At 39.9% G+C, this 21,891-nt stretch overlaps 1 protein-coding gene across 1 annotated transcript in view; it reads left to right on the top strand.

Moving 5' to 3' along the window:
* The window catches only part of LOC142297263 (uncharacterized), a 307,434-nt gene that overhangs the window by 40,123 nt on the left and 245,420 nt on the right, over nucleotides 1-21,891 (top strand). Inside the window, 3 exon segments of the mRNA XM_075341518.1 lie at nucleotides 14,727-14,891; nucleotides 14,974-15,120; nucleotides 15,224-15,351. Of these exon segments, the coding sequence (XP_075197633.1) occupies nucleotides 14,727-14,891; nucleotides 14,974-15,120; nucleotides 15,224-15,351 (440 nt within the window).

The raw sequence follows: 21,891 nt of genomic DNA, 5'->3' as shown, positions 1-21,891 counted from the left end.
TTAGGCTGGGGAGAGTCCAATAACCATGGACCTCCTTAGTCTGAGAATATCAGGCCCCAGCTGTCTGCTTTACCTTGGCTGGTGATCCAATTTTGGGGGACCCCTACGTGTTTTTTTTTTAAAAATTATTAATTTAATTTAAAATAACAGCGTGGGGTGCCCTCAGTTTTGGATTACCAGCCAAGGTGAGGTTGCCAGCTGTGGTCTGCAGGCTGCAGCCGTCTGCTTTACCCTAGCTGGCTACAAAACTAGGGGGAACCCTACGTCATTTTTTTTTCATTTTTTTGGCTAAATACAAAGCTTAGTGCCACATGAAAGGCACCAAAGGGTGCTCCACTTTTTCTCCCCTTTTTCTCCATTTTTTCTCCACTTTTTCTCCACCTTTTCTCCACTTTTTTCTCCACTTTTTCTCCACTTTTTCTCCATTTTTTTCTCCATTTTTTCTCCACTTTTTCATCCATTTTTTCTCCCCTTTTTCTCCACTTTTTCTCCACTTTTTCTCCATTTTTTCTCCACTTTTTCTCCAATTTTTCTCCACTTTTTCTCCATTTTTTTCTCCATTTTTTCTCCATTTTTTCTCCACTTTTTCTCCACTTTTTCTCCACTTTTTCTCCACTTTTTCTCTCCACTTTTTCTCCACTTTTTCTCCATTTTTTTCTCCATTTTTTCTCCACTTTTTCTCCACTTTTTCTCCATTTTTTTTCTCCATTTTTTCTCCATTTTTTCTCCATTTTTTTCTCCACTTTTTGTCCACTTTTTCTCCACTTTTTTCTCCACTTTTTCTCCACTTTTTCTCCACTTTTTCTCCATTTTTTTCTCCATTTTTTCTCCACTTTTTCTCCACTTTTTCTCCACTTTTTCTCCACTTTTTCTCCATTTTTTTCTCCACTTTTTCTCCACTTTTTCTCCATTTTTTTCTCCACTTTTTCTCCACTTTTTCTCCACATTTTCTCCACTTTTTCTCCATTTTTTTCTCCACTTTTTCTCCATTTTTTCTCCACTTTTTCTCCATTTTTTTCTCCACTTTTTCTCCACTTTTTCTCCACTTTTTCTCCACTTTTTCTTTCCACTTTTTCTCTCCACTTTTTCTCCACTTTTTCTCCACTTTTTCTCCACTTTTTCTCCATTTTTTTCTCCACTTTTTCTCCATTTTTTCTCCACTTTTTCTCCACTTTTTATCCATTTTTTTCTCCATTTTTTCTCCAATTTTTCTCCACTTTTTCTCCATTTTTTCTCCACTTTTTCTCCACTTTTTCTCCACTTTTTCTTTCCACTTTTTCTCTCCACTTTTTCTCCACTTTTTCTCCACTTTTTCTCCACTTTTTCTCCATTTTTTTCTCCACTTTTTCTCCATTTTTTCTCCACTTTTTCTCCACTTTTTATCCATTTTTTTCTCCATTTTTTTCTCCATTTTTCTCCATTTTTTCTCCATTTTTTCTCCACTTTTTCTCCACTTTTTCTCCACTTTTTCTCCACTTTTTCTCCACTTTTTCTATCCACTTTTTCTCCACTTTTTCTCCATTTTTTCTCCACTTTTTCTCCACTTTTTCTCCACTTTTTCTCCATTTTTTTCTCCATTTTTTCTCCACTTTTTCTCCATTTTTTCTCCACTTTTTCTCCACTTTTTCTCCATTTTTTTCTCCATTTTTTATCAATTTTTTATCCATTTTTTTCTCCACTTTTTCTCCACTTTTTTCTCCACTTTTTCTCCACTTTTTCTCCACTTTTTCTCCATTTTTTTCTCCATTTTTTCTCCACTTTTTCTCCATTTTTTCTCCACTTTTTCTCCATTTTTTCTCTACTTTTTCTCCATTTTTTTCAATTTTTTTCCACTTTTTCTCCACTTTTTCTCCACTTTTTCTCCACTTTTTCTCCACTTTTTCTCCATTTTTTCTCCACTTTTTCTCTCCACTTTTTGTCCACTTTTTCTCCATTTTTTTCTCCACTTTTTCTCCACTTTTTCTCCACTTTTTTCTCCACTTTTTCTCCACTTTTTCGCCACTTTTTCGCCACTTTTTCTCCACTTTTTTCTCCACTTTTTACTCCACTTTTTCTCCACTTTTTCTCCACTTTTTCTCCACTTTTTTCTCCACTTTTTCTCCACTTTTTCTCCACTTTTTTCTCCACTTTTTCTCCTTTTTTTCTTCTCCTTTTCTCTCCACTTTTTCTCTCCACTTTTTCTCCACTTTTTCTCCACTTTTTCTCCACTTTTTTCTCCACTTTTTCTCCACTTTTTCTCCACTTTTTCTCCATTTTTTTCTCCATTTTTTCTCCACATTTTCTCCACTTTTTCTCCATTTTTTTCTCCACTTTTTCTCCATTTTTTCTCCACTTTTTCTCCATTTTTTTCTCCACTTTTTCTCCATTTTTTCTCCACTTTTTCTCCATTTTTTTCTCCACTTTTTCTCCACTTTTTCTCCATTTTTTTTCCACTTTTTCTCCATTTTTTCCCCACTTTTTCTCCATTTATTTCTCCACTTTTTCTCCACTTTTTCTCCACTTTTTCTTTACTTTTTTCTCCACTTTTTCTCCACTTTTTCTCCACTTTTTTCTCCACTTTTTCTCCACTTTTTTCTCCACTTTTTCTCCTTTTTTTCTCCTCCTTTTCTCTCCACTTTTTCTCCACTTTTTCTCCACTTTTTCTCCACTTTTTTCTCCACTTTTTCTCCACTTTTTCTCCACTTTTTCTCCATTTTTTTCTCCATATTTTCTCCACTTTTTCTCCACTTTTTCTCCACTTTTTCTCCACTTTTTTCTCCACTTTTTCTCCACTTTTTTCTCCACTTTTTCTCCACTTTTTCTCCACTTTTTCTCCATTTTTTTCTCCACTTTTTCTCCACTTTTTCTCCATTTTTTTCTCCACTTTTTCTCCACTTTTTCTCCACATTTTCTCCACTTTTTCTCCATTTTTTTCTCCACTTTTTCTCCATTTTTTCTCCACTTTTTCTCCATTTTTTCTCCACTTTATCTCCACTTTTTCTCCACTCTTTCTCCACTTTTTCTTTCCACTTTTTCTCTCCACTTTTTCTCCACTTTTTCTCCACTTTTTCTCCATTTTTTTCTCCACTTTTTCTCCATTTTTTCTCCACTTTTTCTCCACTTTTTATCCATTTTTTTCTCCACTTTTTCTCCATTTTTTCTCCACTTTTTCTCCATTTTTTTCTCCATTTTTCCTCCATTTTTTCTCCACTTTTTCTCCACTTTTTCTCCACTTTTACTCCACTTTTTCTATCCACTTTTTCTCCACTTTTTCTCCATTTTTTCTCCACTTTTTCTCCACTTTTTCTCCATTTTTTTCTCCATTTTTTCTCCACTTTTTCTCCATTTTTTCTCCACTTTTTCTCCACTTTTTCTCCATTTTTTTCTCCATTTTTTATCCATTTTTTATCCATTTTTTTCTCCACTTTTTCTCCATTTTTTCTCCACTTTTTCTCCACTTTTTCTCCACTTTTTCTCCATTTTTTTCTCCATTTTTTCTCCACTTTTTCTCCATTTTTTCTCCACTTTTTCTCCATTTTTTCTCTACTTTTTCTCCATTTTTTTCAATTTTTTTCCACTTTTTCTCCACTTTTTCTCCACTTTTTCTCCATTTTTTCTCCACTTTTTCTCTCCACTTTTTCTCCACTTTTTCTCCATTTTTTTCTCCACTTTTTCTCCACTTTTTCTCCACTTTTTTCTCCACTTTTTCTCCACTTTTTCTCCACTTTTTCGCCACTTTTTCTCCACTTTTTTCTCCACTTTTTCTCCACTTTTTCTCCACTTTTTTCTCCACTTTTTCTCCACTTTTTGTCCACTTTTTTCTCCACTTTTTCTCCTTTTTTTCTCCTCCTTTTCTCTCCACTTTTTCTCTCCACTTTTTCTCCACTTTTTCTCCACTTTTTCTCCACTTTTTCTCTCCACTTTTTCTCCACTTTTTCTCCACTTTTTCTCCATTTTTTTCTCCATTTTTTCTCCACTTTTTCTCCACTTTTTCTCCACTTTTTCTCCATTTTTTTCTCCACTTTTTCTCCATTTTTTCTCCACTTTTTCTCCATTTTTTTCTCCACTTTTTCTCCATTTTTTCTTCACTTTTTCTCCATTTTTTTCTCCACTTTTTCTCCACTTTTTCTCCACTTTTTCTCCATTTTTTCTCCACTTTTTCTCCATTTTTTTCTCCACTTTTTCTCCACTTTTTCTTTACTTTTTTCTTTACTTTTTTCTCCACTTTTTCTCCACTTTTTCTCCACTTTTTTCTCCACTTTTTCTCCACTTTTTTCTCCACTTTTTCTCCTTTTTTTCTCCTCCTTTTCTCTCCACTTTTTCTCCACTTTTTCTCCCCTTTTTCTCCACTTTTTTCTCCACTTTTTCTCCACTTTTTCTCCACTTTTTCTCCATTTTTTCTCCACTTTTTCTCCATTTTTTCCCCACTTTTTCTCCATTTATTTCTCCACTTTTTCTCCACTTTTTCTCCACTTTTTCTTTACTTTTTTCTCCACTTTTTCTCCACTTTTTCTCCACTTTTTTCTCCACTTTATCTCCAATTTTTTCTCTACTTTTTCTCCTTTTTTTCTCCTCCTTTTCTCTCCACTTTTTTCTCCACTTTTTCTCCACTTTTTCTCCACTTTTTCTCCATTTTTTTCTCCATTTTTTCTCCACTTTTTCTCCACTTTTTCTCCACTTTTTCTCCACTTTTTTCTCCACTTTTTCTCCACTTTTTCTCCATTTTTTCTCCATTTTTTCTCCACTTTTTCTCCACTTTTTCTCCACTTTTTCTCCTTTTTTTCTCCACTTTTTCTCCACTTTTTCTCCATTTTTTTCTCTACTTTTTCTCCACTTTTTCTCCACATTTTCTCCACTTTTTCTCCATTTTTTTCTCCACTTTTTCTCCATTTTTCTCCACTTTTTCTCCATTTTTTCTCCACTTTATCTCCACTTTTTCTCCACTTTTTCTCCACTTTTTCTTTCCACTTTTTCTTTCCACTTTTTCTCCACTTTTTCTCCACTTTTTCTCCATTTTTTTCTCCACTTTTTCTCCATTTTTTCTCCACTTTTTCTCCACTTTTTATCCATTTTTTTCTCCACTTTTTCTCCAATTTTTCTCCACTTTTTCTCCATTTTTTCTCCACTTTTTCTCCATTTTTTCTCCACTTTTTCTCCATTTTTTTCTCCATTTTTCTCCATTTTTTCTCCATTTTTTCTCCACTTTTTCTCCACTTTTTCTCCACTTTTTCTCCATTTTTTTCTCCACTTTTTCTCCACTTTTTCTCCACTTTTTCTCCATTTTTTTTCTCCACTTATTCTCCACTTTTTCTCCACTTTTTCTCCACTTTTTTCTCCACTTTTTCTCCACTTTTTTCTCCACTTTTTCTCCACTTTTTCTCCACTTTTTCTCCACTTATTCTCCACTTATTCTCCACTTATTCTCCACTTTTTCTCTACTTTTTCTCCATTTTTTTCTCCATTTTTCCTCCATTTTTTCTCCACTTTTTCTCCACTTTTTCTCCACTTTTACTCCACTTTTTCTATCCACTTTTTCTCCACTTTTTCTCCATTTTTTCTCCACTTTTTCTCCACTTTTTCTCCACTTTTTCTCCATTTTTTTCTCCATTTTTTCTCCACTTTTTCTCCATTTTTTCTCCACTTTTTCTCCACTTTTTCTCCATTTTTTTCTCCATTTTTTATCCATTTTTTATCCATTTTTTTCTCCACTTTTTCTCCATTTTTTCTCCACTTTTTCTCCACTTTTTCTCCACTTTTTCTCCATTTTTTTCTCCATTTTTTCTCCACTTTTTCTCCATTTTTTCTCTACTTTTTCTCCATTTTTTCTCTACTTTTTCTCCATTTTTTTCAATTTTTTTCCACTTTTTCTCCACTTTTTCTCCACTTTTTCTCCATTTTTTCTCCACTTTTTCTCTCCACTTTTTCTCCACTTTTTCTCCATTTTTTTCTCCACTTTTTCTCCACTTTTTCTCCACTTTTTTCTCCACTTTTTCTCCACTTTTTCGCCACTTTTTCGCCACTTTTTCTCCACTTTTTTCTCCACTTTTTCTCCACTTTTTCTCCACTTTTTTCTCCACTTTTTCTCCACTTTTTGTCCACTTTTTTCTCCACTTTTTCTCCTTTTTTTCTCCTCCTTTTCTCTCCACTTTTTCTCTCCACTTTTTCTCTCCACTTTTTCTCCACTTTTTCTCCACTTTTTCTCCACTTTTTCTCTCCACTTTTTCTCCACTTTTTCTCCACTTTTTCTCCATTTTTTTCTCCATTTTTTCTCCACTTTTTCTCCACTTTTTCTCCACTTTTTCTCCATTTTTTTCTCCACTTTTTCTCCATTTTTTCTCCACTTTTTCTCCATTTTTTTCTCCACTTTTTCTCCATTTTTTCTCCACTTGTTCTCCATTTTTTTCTCCACTTTTTCTCCACTTTTTCTCCATTTTTTCTCCACTTTTTCTCCATTTTTTTCTCCACTTTTTCTCCACTTTTTCTCCACTTTTTCTTTACTTTTTTCTCCACTTTTTCTCCACTTTTTCTCCACTTTTTTCTCCACTTTTTCTCCACTTTTTTCTCCACTTTTTCTCCTTTTTTTCTCCTCCTTTTCTCTCCACTTTTTCTCCACTTTTTCTCCCCTTTTTCTCCACTTTTTTCTCCACTTTTTCTCCACTTTTTCTCCACTTTTTCTCCATTTTTTTCTCCACTTTTTCTCCATTTTTTCCCCACTTTTTCTCCATTTATTTCTCCACTTTTTCTCCACTTTTTCTTTACTTTTTTCTCCACTTTTTCTCCACTTTTTCTCCACTTTTTTCTCCACTTTTTCTCCAATTTTTTCTCCACTTTTTCTCCTTTTTTTCTCCTCCTTTTCTCTCCACTTTTTCTCCACTTTTTCTCCACTTTTTCTCCACTTTTTTCTCCACTTTTTCTCCACTTTTTCTCCACTTTTTCTCCATTTTTTTCTCCATTTTTTCTCCACTTTTTCTCCACTTTTTCTCCACTTTTTCTCCACTTTTTTCTCCACTTTTTCTCCACTTTTTCTCCACTTTTTCTCCATTTTTTCTCCATTTTTTCTCCACTTTTTCTCCACTTTTTCTCCACTTTTTCTCCACTTTTTCTCCCTTTTTTTCCCCACTTTTTCTCCACTTTTTCTCCACATTTTCTCCACTTTTTCTCCATTTTTTTCTCCACTTTTTCTCCATTTTTTCTCCACTTTTTCTCCATTTTTTTCTCCACTTTATCTCCACTTTTTCTCCACTTTTTCTCCACTTTTTCTTTCCACTTTTTCTCTCCACTTTTTCTCCACTTTTTCTCCACTTTTTCTCCATTTTTTTCTCCACTTTTTCTCCATTTTTTCTCCACTTTTTCTCCACTTTTTATCCATTTTTTTCTCCACTTTTTCTCCAATTTTTCTCCACTTTTTCTCCATTTTTTCTCCACTTTTTCTCCATTTTTTCTCCACTTTTTCTCCATTTTTTTCTCCATTTTTCTCCATTTTTTCTCCATTTTTTCCCCACTTTTTCTCCACTTTTTCTCCACTTTTTCTCCACTTTTTCTATCCACTTTTTCTCCATTTTTTACTCCATTTTTTCTCCACTTTTTCACCACTTTTTATCCACTTTTTCTCCATTTTTTCTCCATTTTTTCTCCACTTTTTCTCCATTTTTTTCTCCACTTTTTCTCCATTTTTTCCCCACTTTTTCTCCATTTATTTCTCCACTTTTTCTCCACTTTTTCTTTACTTTTTTCTCCACTTTTTCTCCACTTTTTCTCTACTTTTTTCTCCACTTTTTCTCCAATTTTTTCTCCACTTTTTCTCCTTTTTTTCTCCTCCTTTTCTCTCCACTTTTTCTCCACTTTTTCTCCACTTTTTCTCCACTTTTTTCTCCACTTTTTCTCCACTTTTTCTCCATTTTTTTCTCCATTTTTTCTCCACTTTTTCTCCACTTTTTCTCCACTTTTTCTCCACTTTTTTCTCCACTTTTTCTCCACTTTTTCTCCACTTTTTCTCCATTTTTTCTCCATTTTTTCTCCACTTTTTCTCCACTTTTTCTCCACTTTTTCTCCACTTTTTCTCCTTTTTTTTCTCCACTTTTTCTCCACTTTTTCTCCATTTTTTTCTCCACTTTTTCTCCACTTTTTCTCCACATTTTCTCCACTTTTTCTCCATTTTTTTCTCCACTTTTTCTCCATTTTTTCTCCACTTTTTCTCCATTTTTTTCTCCACTTTATCTCCACTTTTTCTCCACTTTTTCTCCACTTTTTCTTTCCACTTTTTCTCTCCACTTTTTCTCCACTTTTTCTCCACTTTTTCTCCATTTTTTTCTCCACTTTTTCTCCATTTTTTTCTCCACTTTTTCTCCACTTTTTCTCCACATTTTCTCCACTTTTTCTCCATTTTTTTCTCCACCTTTTCTCCATTTTTTCTCCACTTTTTCTCCATTTTTTTCTCCACTTTATCTCCACTTTTTCTCCACTTTTTCTCCACTTTTTCTTTCCACTTTTTCTCTCCACTTTTTCTCCACTTTTTCTCCACTTTTTATCCATTTTTTTCTCCACTTTTTCTCCAATTTTTCTCCACTTTTTCTCTATTTTTTCTCCACTTTTTCTCCATTTTTTCTCCACTTTTTCTCCATTTTTTTCTCCATTTTTCTCCATTTTTTCTCCATTTTTTCTCCACTTTTTCTCCACTTTTTCTCCACTTTTTCTCCACTTTTTCTATCCACTTTTTCTCCACTTTTTCTCCATTTTTTCTCCACTTTTTCTCCACTTTTTATCCACTTTTTCTCCATTTTTTTCTCCATTTTTTCTCCACTTTTTCTCCATTTTTTCTCCACTTTTTCTCCACTTTTTCTCCATTTTGTTCTCCATTTTTTATCCATTTTTATCCATTTTTTTCTCCACTTTTTCTCCACTTTTTTCTCCACTTTTTATCCACTTTTTTTCTCCACTTTTTCTCCTTTTTTTCTCCTCCTTTTCTCTCCACTTTTTCTCCACTTTTTCTCCCCTTTTTCTCCACTTTTTTCTCCATTTTTTTCTCCATTTTTTCTCCACTTTTTCTCCACTTTTTCTCCACTTTTTTCTCCACTTTTTCTCCACTTTTTCTCCACTTTTTCTCCATTTTTTTCTCCATTTTTTCTCCACTTTTTCTCCACTTTTTCTCCACTTTTTCTCCACTTTTTCTCCATTTTTTTCTCCACTTTTTCTCCACTTTTTCTCCATTTTTTTTCTCCACTTTTTCTCCACTTTTTCTCCACTTTTTTCTCCACTTTTTCTCCACTTTTTCTCCACTTTTTCTCCATTTTTTTCTCCATTTTTTCTCCACTGTTTCTCCACTTTTTCTCCATTTTTTCTCCAATTTTTTCTTCACTTTTTCTCCATTTTTTCTCCACTTTTTCTCCATTTTTTTCTCCACTTTTTCTCCATTTTTTCTCCACTTTTTCTCCACTTTTTCTCCACTTTTTCTCAATTTTTTTCTCCACTTTTTCTCCATTTTTTCTCCACTTTTTCTCCATTTTTTTCTCCACTTTTTCTTTATTTTTTCTCCATTTTTTCTCCACTTTTTCTCCATTTTTTTCTCCACTTTTTCTCCACTTTTTCTCCACTTTTTGTCCATTTTTTTCTCCACTTTTTCTCCATTTTTTCCCTACTTTTTCTCCATTTATTTCTCCACTTTTTCTCCACTTTTTTCTCCACTTTTTCTTTACTTTTTTCTCCACTTTTTCTCCACTTTTTCTCCACTTTTTCTCTCCACTTTTTCTCTCTACTTTTTCTCCACATTTTCTCCACTTTTTCTCTCCACTTTTTCTCTCCACTTTTTCTCCACATTTTCTCCACTTTTTCCCCACTTTTTCCCCACTTTTTCCCCACTTTTTCTCCATTTTTTTCTCCACTTTTTCTCCACTTTTTCTCCATTCTTTTTCTATGGTCGGTCTACCCATTAGCTCTGCCATGCATACTGTAGCTCTACACCTACTGCACATGTTACTTTATGATTGACATCTCTTTCGTACCAGAGCTATCTAAGCCTACTCTGACCCCATATTTGTCATTACTATATTGTCCTTGTACTGTATTATGACATTTGTATCATGTGTTTCATTTCTTGCTGTGTTGCAATTTTTTTGCTGCATCCCAATTGTACCTCTACATTGTTCGAGTTTATGTTATTGTTCTCTCACTCTTATGTGATACTGATTATTGTCATTTTTCATGATTACATGCAGATAAGTCCAATCTGACGAAGGCTCAGGCCGAAACGTCATTTGTAACTTGTTTTGGACAAAAACATATATGCTTATGAAACATTTTTTTTTTCTTAATACGGACCAATAAAGAGTGATTTTGCATTACTATCCGTTGTGACTTACTGACTTAGTCTGGGAGATTTAGAGTGCCGAGGTTACTCACTAATTTTATCTATTATTACCTCTGAGCACCTATATACCAGTGAGCAGAGCTTCCTCTACAGTAGTTCTCCTGATTAGGCATGCCCTTACCTCATGAGCAGGGCATTGCAGCTTTGGTAGCAACCATTACGACATGGACTCTGCTGCTGTGGACCCGAGAAGAGTGAGTGCAGATTCATTGCACCCACACTCCTCACATGAAGGGTCCGTACTCCTAGAAAATGGGGGATACGTTCCCTGAGTGTCTCCCCCCCATATTCTAGACGGTCCAGAGTCGTCGTGGGACCCCTTTATTTTTTTTCTTACAATAAATTGGTGAAAGAGGAAATGTTTTGGGGACTGTTTTTTCAAATAAATTTCTTTTGTCGATTTTTTTTTTTTTTTGTTAGTACTGACAGTTTATGATGTTGGGTATCTAATAGACGCCATGACATCACAAACTGCTGGGCTTGATCTCAGGTGACTTTACAGCTAGTATCAACCCGATTTATTACCCCGTTTGCCACTGCACCAGGGCACGGGATGAGCTGGGGTGAAGCGCCAGGATTGGCGCATCTAGTGTATGCGCCACGTCTGGGGTGCCTGCGGCCTGCTATTTTTAGGCTGTGAAGGCCCAATAACTATGGACCTTCCCACCCTGAGAATACCAGACCACAGCTGTCCGCTTTACCTTGGCTGGTGATCCAATTTGGGGGGGACCCTACTTTTATTGTGTAATTATTAATATTTATAAAATAATTATAAAAAAGAGCCTGAGGGGACCTCCACATTGGATCCCCAACCACGGTAAAGCTGCCAGCTGTGGTTTTCAGGCTACAGCCGTCTGCTTTACCCTAGCTGGCTATCAAAAATGGGGGGACCCAACGTCATTTTTTTTTTTAACTATTTTTTAAATAGAAAAAATTAATGGGCTTCCCTGTATTTTGATTGCCAACCAAGGTAACGGCAGGCAGATGGGGGTGGCAACCCATAGCTGTCTGCTTTATCTGCGCTGAGAATCAAAAATACCGCGGAGCGCTACGTCATTTTTTTAAAGATTTATTTTTACAGCACTGTGATGTCCAGCAATCAAAATACAGGGAAGCCCATTTTATTTTTAGTTATTTAAATAAATAATTAAAAAAAATATATATGGGCTCCCGCTGCATTTTTTGTATTGCTAGCTAAGGGTAATCCAAGCAGCTACTGGCTGCTAACCCCCACTGCTTGGTGTTACCTTCACTGGCAATGGAAAATCCAGGGAAGCATTTTTTATTTTTTTTGCCAAAAAACTACAAAAAAAGGACGTGAGCTTCGCCATATTTTTGTATGCTAGCCAGGTATAGCAGGCAGGTGCTGGAAGAGTTGGATACAGCGCCAGAATATGGCGCTTCTATGAAAATGCCATTTTCTGAGGCGGCTGCAGACTGCAATTCGCAGCAGTGGGGCCCAGAAAGCTCAGGCCAACCTGTGCTGAGGATTCCAATCCCCAGCTGCCTAGTTGTACCTGGCTGGACACAAAAATGGGGCGAAGCCTACGTCATTTGTTTTCTAATTATTTCATGAAATTCATGAAATAATAAAAAAAGGGCTTCCCTTTATTTTTGGTTCCCAGCCGGGTACAAATAGGCAACTGGGGGTTGGGGGCAGCCGTACCTGCCTGCTGTACCTGGCTAGCATACAAAAATATGGCGAAGCCCACATAATTTTTTCAGGGGGCAAAAAACTTCTGCATACAGTCCTGGATGGAGTATGCTGAGCCTTGTAGTTCTGCAGCTGCTGTCTATCTGTATGGAGAAGAGCAGACAGCAGCTGCAGAACTACAAGGCTCAGCATACTCCATCCAGGACTGTATGCAGAAGTTTTTTGCCCACCAAAAAAATGACGTGGGCTTCGCCATATTTTTGTATGCTAGCCAGGTACAGCAGGCAGCCACGGGCTGCCTCCAACCCCCAGTTGCCTATTTGTACCCGGCTGGGAACCAAAAATATAGGGAAGCCCGTTTTTTTTAATTATTTCACTTATTTCATGAAATAATTAAAAAACAAATGACGTGGGCTTCGCCCCATTTTTGTGTCCAGCCGGGTACAACTAGGCAGCTGGGGATTGGAATCCGCAGCACAGGTTAGCCCGAGGTTTCTGGGCGCCTCTGCTGCGGATTTCAGTCCGCAGCCGTCCCAGAAAATGGCGCTCTCATAGAAGCGCCATCATCTGGCGCTGTATCCAACTCTTCCAACAGCCCTGGAGCCGGGTGGCTTGTTGGGTAATCATGAGTTAATACTGGCTTTGTTTTACTAGCCAGTATTAAGCCAGAGATTCTTAATGTCAGGCACGTTTGACCCGGCTATTAAGAATCTCCAATAAGGGGTTAAAAAAAACACCACACAGAGAAAAAATACTTTAATAGAAATAAATACACAGACACATTAGAGACTCCATCTTTATTCCCCCCTGTCAGCCCTCCACGATCCTGCTCTTCTGTCTTCTTTCTTTCTAGTGTAGTAGTAGTGACGATTGTAGTGAGGATGAGGTTCCCCAGCCCATCATGGGCTGGGGCTTCTCATCCTCACTACAATCCTCACTAGTGTAGTAGTAGTGACGATTGTAGTGAGGATGAGGTGCATAAGCCCATCATGGGCTGGGGAACCTCATCCTCAGTACAATCCTCACTACAATCGGGAAGCAGCGTGCAGCCTTCACTCCGTGAGTGATCAGTGCTGGCTGTCAGCGGTAACAGCGGTAACGCTGACAGATGCGTTACCATAGCAACGGTGCTCCCAGAGCCGCGGTTAGCGGTGACGTCACCGCTAACTGCATTGCTATGGCAACGGTGATCTCCGTTAATGACCGGCTGTGTCAGCCGGTCCCTAACGGAACGGGGAGTCGACCGTGTGCTAGAGCATGTCGCCGGTACACGGCGATACACATATGTGCACCGTGTACCGGAGAGATGCACTCGCAGGTCCTACATGACGTGTCATAGTCATGTGACCAGTCTGTAGCCAATGAGATAATAGCCACATGACTGGTCACATGGCTATTTTGACGTCACGATAGGTCCTGCATCTCTGCTGGCAGTGCAGGTCACCGGGAGGATTCAGCGATCATCGGATGGAATAGCGGCAGGAGACAGAGAGCAGAAGGGATCGCGAGGACCGGTAAGTGCTATGGCAATGTTTATTAACTGTTTGTGTACATTTATAATGCATTTTTATGTGTTTGTGATTGCCTCCCATTATAGCCTATACGTTCGAGTTTGGTTCGTCGAACGTTCGACGAACCGAACTCGAACGGGACCCCCGTTCGGCGAACCGACCTCGAGCCGAACCGGGACCGGTTCGCTCATCTCTACTCACGAGTGTGACTCTGGCCTAAGTGGAAACGCATGCGGTGCTTTTTTTAAAAAATTATTTAAATAAATAATTAAAATAAGGACGTGCAGTTCCCCCCAATTTTGATACAAAGCCAAAGTAAGCCTGACAGCTGGGGGTTGGTATTCTCAGACCAGAGTGTCATATCCTAAAAATATCAGCCTCCAGCCACCTGGAATTTTTGCATCCATTAGATGTAACAAGCCCGGCTTTACCCTGCTCTTCCTAGTTACCTGGTGCCGTGGCAATTGGGATAATAAGGGGTTAATAACAGTGCACAGCTGCTACTAAACCCTAGATTTGTGATGGCACAGGCGTCTATTAGACACATGCATCATTAATCTGTAAGTGAAAGTAAGAAAAGACAAACACCGAAAAAATCCTTTATTTGGAATAAACTACAAAAAAGCATCCTCTTTCACCACTTTAACCCCAACACACCCCTGGAGGTCCGATGTAATCCACACAAGGTCCCACGACAATTCCAGCTCTGCTACATCTGAATATCACAGTGAGCGAGCATAGAGCAGCATGACTGCCCGTTTTGAGTGCAGAATGAATGAAACGCAATTAGCGGTGACTGGATGCAGGCAGACGCCATCACACAGGCTGGGGGCGTGTATGACTGCAACCAACCACAGAGGCCAGGCTGGCCGGTTGGCGAGGAAAGCAGTGCATATGAAATGAGCGATAATGAGCTGCCCAGGGAGGCCATAGGAGCAGGGTACAGGAGTGCGGGAGCAGCGTACAGCCAGCCTGGAGCCTCGGTAAGTATGAAGCACTCGCTTCATTATTATTCTCTTTATTTTTCCCTTATTTTTTAATTTCTAAAGTGCGGATCAAACATCTGGAATCCTGGGCCCGGGCCTGGCACCCAGGCAACTTTGAAACCGCGCGGATCAGGACTTTTACAGCTGGGTCCGCCAAGCCCTAGTTGGAATAAATGTTTTATCTAGAACTATAGACAGCGAAAATTAACCTTAAACTGTGGTTTCTATTATAGTACACAGACAATGGTCTGATTGTGTTCCCGAGATCCAGAAACAGCATATTTTCTTATACTCACCCACCAGTCAATGGATTTAGTGAAATGTATGATTTGGCCACCATCGCTGTGTTTTGGAGTGATGCAGACTTTTCTAAAGGAGTGGGAACTACTTACTACCAGGTATGTTTACGAAGCTGGTAAATTGGTGGAATAGTATAGTTCATGCCACAAGTATAATCAATGTTTAATTAATCCTTGTCAGGAATACACTACGAGAGACAGCATTGTCATTCCTGGAGTTGAGAACATCATTAGCAGAAACATAAAGATTCCATACACGGCTCAGTGGACATTGAAGATTACCTGGGAGAATGTTCCTGCGTATCCTGCAAAGAACAATGACAACAAGGTTAGGAGAAAACACTAGTTACAGAGCAGAACATAAAGAACAAAACATTGTGGTGCCCTGTAGATATCTGTTTAATAACATTATGTATTCTTTTCATTATTAGACCAACACTTACCAGGCTGTTCTGACCACTGATGGATTCCAGGCTTTTGTGCTTATTCTGTTTAAAGATGGTGGAATGAATTGGGATGAAATAGATCGTTACCCAAGACCTCTAATTGGCTTTTGCAGGTAAGATTTCTATTATTGGTTTAGGTTAGATATTTTAAGTCAAGTAATTTTAACCCCTTCAGCCCCGGGGCACTTTCAGTTTTTGTTTTTTGCTCCCCTTCTTCCGAGAGCCGTAACTTTTTTATTTTTCCGTCAATCTTGCCATATGAGGGCTTGTTTTTTGCAGGACAAGTTGTACTTTTAAATGACACCATAAGTTTTACCATATGGTGTACTGGAACACAGCAAAAAATTCCAAGTTTGGAAAAACTGCAAAAAAAAAAAGTGTGATGGCACAATAGTTTTTGGGACGTTTTATTCACGGTGCTTACTATATGGTGAAACTGATGTGTGGGTATAATGCCTGAGGTAGGTGCGAGTTTGTAGACACCAAACATATATAGGTTTACTTGTATCTAAGGGGTTAAACAAATTCACAAGCTTGTCCAATAAAAGTGGAGCAGGTTTTGCGCCATTTTCCGAAAACCATAGAGTTCTCATTTTTTGGGATCTATGGCTCAGTGATGGCTTATGTTTTGCATCTCGGGCTGTCGTTTCTAATGGTACCATTTTTGCGCCGATGCTACGCTTTGTTCGCCTGTTATTGCATTTTGCGTAAAACTTGCGGCAACCAAAAAACGTAGTTTTGGCGTTTGGAATATTTTTGCCACTACGCCGTTTACCAATCAGATTAATTGATTTTATATTTTGATAAATCGGGCATTTCTGAACGCGGCGATACCAAATATGTGTATATTTATTTATTTTTTAATCCATTAATTTTCAATGGGGGTAAGGGGGGTTATTTGAACTTTTAGGGGTTTTGGTTTTTTTTATTTTTTAAAACTTTTTTTTTACTTTTTTTTTCTATTTTACTAGTCCCCGTAGGGGGCTATAGCGATCATCAATCCGATCGCTCTTATCTATCTGCTGATCACAGCTATACAGCTGTAAACAGCAGATTCAGTCACTTCCTGTTTCTCTCTGCTCCCGGCTGAAGGAAAACGAAAGTGAAACTTCATAGCTGCAGGCGTTATCACATGACCCTTTGCTACGATGGCAACTACCGAAAGTCACGTGATCACTCGCGTGTCTTCCGGTGGGGGCGGCGGTAAGTGAAAATCTTCACCGCGCGTATATACATCTCCCTGCCAGACTTTGGCAGCAAGATGTAAGGGGGTTAATGTTACGGGTGGAATGAAATTCCACTCGTAACATTTAGGCACACATGTCAGCTGTTGAAAACAGATGATATGTGTGCTGCCGATCCACGCCGCCTGCCCGCGGCAGGGGGCGAGGCTTAACGGGACACGCTCCATGATGGATATATCCGTCCATGGTCGTGAAGGGGTTAATAATAATAACTAGTGCATATAGAAATAGTGTATACATCAAAAGCAGCCAACTCAAATACATCTGTAGCATGAAACAAGCGTAAAAACAAATATCTGATTACAATGCTCTGGTATTTGCAAACATTCTTTGTTCATTGTACTTAAAAGTTGACTAAATACCCTGAACTACATAATGAAAGAATATATGTGATTATTAGTGATGAGCGAGTATGCTTGTTACTACTCGGTACTCGCACGAGTATCACTGTACTCGGGCTACTCGGCGGGGTACCGAGTAATTTCGCGATACTCGTGCTGTACTCGTGGTCTTCATCCCTGCATGTTGGCGCTCTTTTGAGAGCCAGCCCTCATGCAGGGATTTGCTGGCAGACCACTGCAATGCCACAGCCCTGTTAGTTGTGGAATTGCAGTGATTGGCCGGCCCGCACAGCGTGACCGAGCCTTTATATCGGCGCGCGCGCTGTGCTCTGCACACAGCCATCTCATATTCCCTGCTTTCCCCACCCACAGACGCCTATGATTGGTTGCAGTAAGACACGCCCCCACGCTGAGTGACAGGTGTCTCACTGCACCCAATCACAACAGCCGGTGGGCATGTCTATACTGTGCAGTAAAATAAATAAATAAATAATTAAAAAAAACGGCGTGCGGTCCCCCCAATTTTAATACCAGCCAGATAAAGCCATACAGCTGAAGGCTGGTATTCTCAGGATGGGGAGCCCCACGTTATGGGGAGCCCCCCAGCCTCACAATATCAGTCAGCAGCCGCCCAGAATTGCCGCATACATTAGATGCGACAGTTCTGGGACTGTACCCGGCTCTTCCCGATTTACCCTAGTGCGTTGGAAAATCGGGGTAATAAGGAGTTAATGGCAGCCCATAGCTGCCACTAAATCCTAGATTAATCATGTCAGGCGTCTCCCCAAGATTCCTTCCATGATTAATCTGTAAATTACAGTTAAAACACACACACACCCGAAAAATCCTTTATTAGAAATAAAAAACACTAACAAAGTCCCTCATCACCAATTTATTAACCCCGACAAAGCCTCCATGTCCGGCGTACTCCACAGTCCTCCAGCGTCGCATCCAGCTCTGCTGCATGCAGGTGACAGGAGCAGCAGAATACACCGCCGCTCCTGTCAGCTTCACACAGCAACTGAGGTGAGTAGCGCGATCAGCTGCTGTCAGTCAGGTAACTCATGGCCACCGCTGGATGCGATTAACCTCAGTGACAGCTCAGCTGATCGTGTTACTCACCTCAGTTGCTGCATGGAGCTGACCGGTGCGGCGGTGAGTAGCGCGATCAGCTGAGCTGTCACTGAGGTTACCCGCGGCCACCGCTGCATCCACCGCTGGATCCAGGTAACCTCAGTGACAGCTCAGCTGATCGCTATACTCACCTCAGTTGCTACGTGGAGCTGACCAGTGCGGCGGTGAGTAGCGCGATCAGCTGAGCTGTCACTGAGGTTACCCACGGCCACCGCTGCATCCACCGCTGGATCCAGGTAACCTCAGTGACAGCTCAGCTGATCGCGCGGCTGTCTTCAGTTGCTGTGTGAAGCTGACAGGAGCGGCGGTGTATTCTGCAGCTCCTGTCACCTTCATGCAGCACAGCTGGATGCGAAGCTGGAGGACATGGAGGGTTTGTCGGGGTTAATAAATTGGTGATAAGGGACTTTGTTAGTGTTTTTTATTTCTAATAAAGGATTTTTCGGGTGTGTGTGTTTTTTAACTGTAATTTACAGATTAATCATGGAAGGAATCTCGGGGAGACGCCTGACATGATTAATCTAGGATTTAGTGGCAGCTATGGGCTGCCATTAACTCCTTATTACCCCGATTTGCAAACGCACTAGGGTAAATCGGGAAGAGCCGGGTACAGTCCCAGAACTGTCGAATATGATGCATTCGCCAATTCTGGGCGGCTGCTGACTGATATTGTTAGGCTGGGGGGCTCCCCATAACGTGGAGCTCCCCATCCTGAGAATACCAGCCTTCAGCTGTATGGCTTTATCTGGCTGGTATTAAAATTGGGGGGACCGCACGCCGTTTTTTTTAATTATTTAATTATTTATTTCACTGCACAGTATACACACACCCACCGGCTGCTGTGATTGGGTGCAGTGAGACACCTGTCACTCAGCGTGGGGGCGTGTCTCACTGCAACCAATCATAGGAGCCGAAAAGCAGGAAAACAGGGAATACGAGATTGTTTAATGAGCGGCCAGCTTTTTCAAAAGAGGAAAAGCCGCCAGAGTTTAGTGAACAGCTGTGCAGCGCCGCGGCAGTGATTGGGGAACGGTAAGTAAGAGAGAGGGGGGAGAATGACCGACAGACTGTGAGAGGGGGGCAAACAAGACAGAGAGAGACAGACAGAGTGAGACCGACCGACGGGAGATAGAATGAAAAAAAAAAATGACCGTCATCGCTAGTAAAAAGCACAAAACGTGCGTTTTGGACATCGGAGTGTCACACAATGTTTTACTAAAATCTTTCATGTATTAATCTCAAAAAGTAACATACACCAGCTCTATCTCACTATTGGGTATGTTCCCTTAACATTTCCGCCATGAAAATTCATTTTGGTGTCATTTTGGAAGGTTTTCTGGTGAGTCCGTAAAATTGGCGTAAAACTCGGACAAAATTGTTCACAGCTGTGACTTTTGAGTGATAAATGCTTCAAGGGGTCTTCCCCATGCTGTTGCCATGTCATTTGAGCACTCTTCTGAGACTTTTGTGACATTTTTAGGGTTTCATCATGCTGCCGGGGGTCATTTCATAAAAATACTCGGGTCTCCCATAGGATAACATTGGGGTCGGTGCTCGGGCCGAGTACACGAGTATCTTGGGATGCTCGGCCCGAGCCTCGAGCACCCGAGCTTTTTGGTACTCGCTCATCACTAGTGATTATAGGTTACGGGATCGCGATGGGACCCAGATGTGAAGGGATCTGAACCACCTTTAGTGTCAACTGAATTTGCATCCTCCAGATGCTGATACAGATGAATACTATAAATTTTGTTCCACCCCTTCTACTCAGTGTCACACCTCTCAACTTCCACCCCCTATGCTCTGCTCCTGTGTTCGATAAATTCTCAGCCATCAGCACTAAACATTAGGGATGAGCGAGTAGTGAAATACTCGGACTCGCTATACTCGTAACGAGTAGGTCCTAATTCTCGGGTACTCATTACGAGTAGCAAATCCAATGCAAGTCAATGGGAAATGCGAGTAACTACAAAGCGGTCTGGGGGCTGAGTAAAAGGCTGAAATGGATGCATGATTGTTTAAAAGCCAGGCGGTAAAAAGCCGCTAGCTTTTTTAAGCAATCAGCTGATCCAAGCTCCCCGCCCGGGTCCTTCGCTACCTGGTGTCGCGCTTCCCGCTCACCGTTGCTGCGCTCCCCGCCCGGTCCTAAGTTAGGATGGCCGGGGAGGTGGCGGAGGAGCGAAACATTTGTTTATAATTCATCAAGGGAAGACAAGGGTCAGTGTGAATGACAGAACTTATTTTTGCTCATAATTAGTGATGAGTGAGCACTAAAGTGCTCAAGCGCTCGGTACTCAAATCCAGTAGGTCAGACGCTTAAATGAAGCCTCAAATCAAGTGACGAGTATAATGGAAATCAATGGGAAACGAGCATTTTTTCAAAAGACCCTAACAGGAGGGCTGGGTGGGGCAGGAAAATCAATGAAATGGATAAAACAGCACAGGGAACATGTCTGGATGAATCTATGACTCCAAGGTTGCTGCTAGGAACAATCTTGTCAGAGTATTACTCCACTTTTACAGACTGAAAATAAAATATAGAAATCTGAAGATAAGATGTATTTTACAAGAAAATATGTTAAAAAATATTCTATCCTGTATAATGACTTCTATATAAGGCAACATTTAAAATAAAAAAAATTGGAGTGAGGGCCACTGAAAAGCATCTAAAAATTTGGAGCAAGGGTTGTTTGATGACTCTCTAAAAATTTTGCTCAAGAGCCGCCTGTTTATCCTCTTAACATTTTGAGCATAGGCCACCTGATGACCTGATAAAAATTTGGCGTGTGGTCAGCTTGATTATCTTCTAAAAATTTGGAGCAAGGGTCGCCTGATTACCCTTTTAAACAAGCACTGTTTACCCTCTTAAAATTTGGAACAACAGTCACCTGATGAACATCTAAAAAATTTGAACTAGGGCTATCTGACGACCCTTTAAAAATTTTGATTATGGGCCGCCTGTTTACTCTCTTAAAATTCTGTGCATGGGATGCATGTTTACCATATTAAAATTTGGACCGAGGGCTGCCTAATGACCTTCTAAAAATTTGGAGCAAGGGACACCTAATAACACTCAAAAAGTTTTAAACAAGCGCTGTGTACACTTTTAAAATTTAGATCGAGGGCCTCCTGATGACCCTCTAAACATTTTAAGCAAGAGCTGACTGTTTACTCTCTTAAAATTTTGAGTATGGGATGCATGGTTACCCTATTAAAATTTGGAGCAAGGGCTGCCTAAGGACCCTCTAAAAATTTGGAGCAAGGGTCACCTTCTCACATTCTAAAAGTTTTAAACAAGCACTATTTACCCTCTTAAAATTTAGAGCAATGGTTACCTGATGACCCTCTAAAAATTTTGATCAAGGTGCACCTGTTTACCCTCTTAAAATTTTGAGCACGGCATGCATTTTTACCCTATTGAAATTTGGAGGGAGGGCTGCCTGATGAGCCTTTAAAATTTTAAGCATAAAGGCCCCGTCACACTAAGCAACATCGCTAGCAACATCGCTGCTAACGAACAACTTTTGTGACGTTGCTAGCGATGTTGCTGTGTGTGACATCCAGCAACAACCTGGCCCCTGCTGTGAGGTCGTTGGTTGTTGCTGAATGTCCTGGGCCATTTTTTAGTTGTTGCTGTCCCGCTGTGAAGCACAGATCGCTGTGTGTGACAGCGAGACAGCAACAACTAAATGTGCAGGCAGCAGGAGCCGGCTTCTGCGGAGGCTGGTAACCAATGTAAACATCGGGTAACCAAGAAGCCCTGTCCTTGGTTACCCGATATTTACCTTTGTTACGAGCCTCCGCCGCTCTCACTGTCAGTGCCGGCTTCTGCTCTGTGCACATTTAGCTGCAGCACACATCGGATAATTAACCCGATGTGTGCTGTAACTAGGAGAGCAAGGAGCCAGCACTAAGCATTGTGCGCTGCTCCCTG

The sequence above is a fragment of the Anomaloglossus baeobatrachus genome, chromosome 3, assembly GCF_048569485.1.
Source record: "Anomaloglossus baeobatrachus isolate aAnoBae1 chromosome 3, aAnoBae1.hap1, whole genome shotgun sequence".
In the NCBI taxonomy this organism is placed as follows: domain Eukaryota; kingdom Metazoa; phylum Chordata; class Amphibia; order Anura; family Aromobatidae; genus Anomaloglossus; species Anomaloglossus baeobatrachus.
This window is presented reverse-complemented; position numbering and strand designations above follow the sequence as displayed.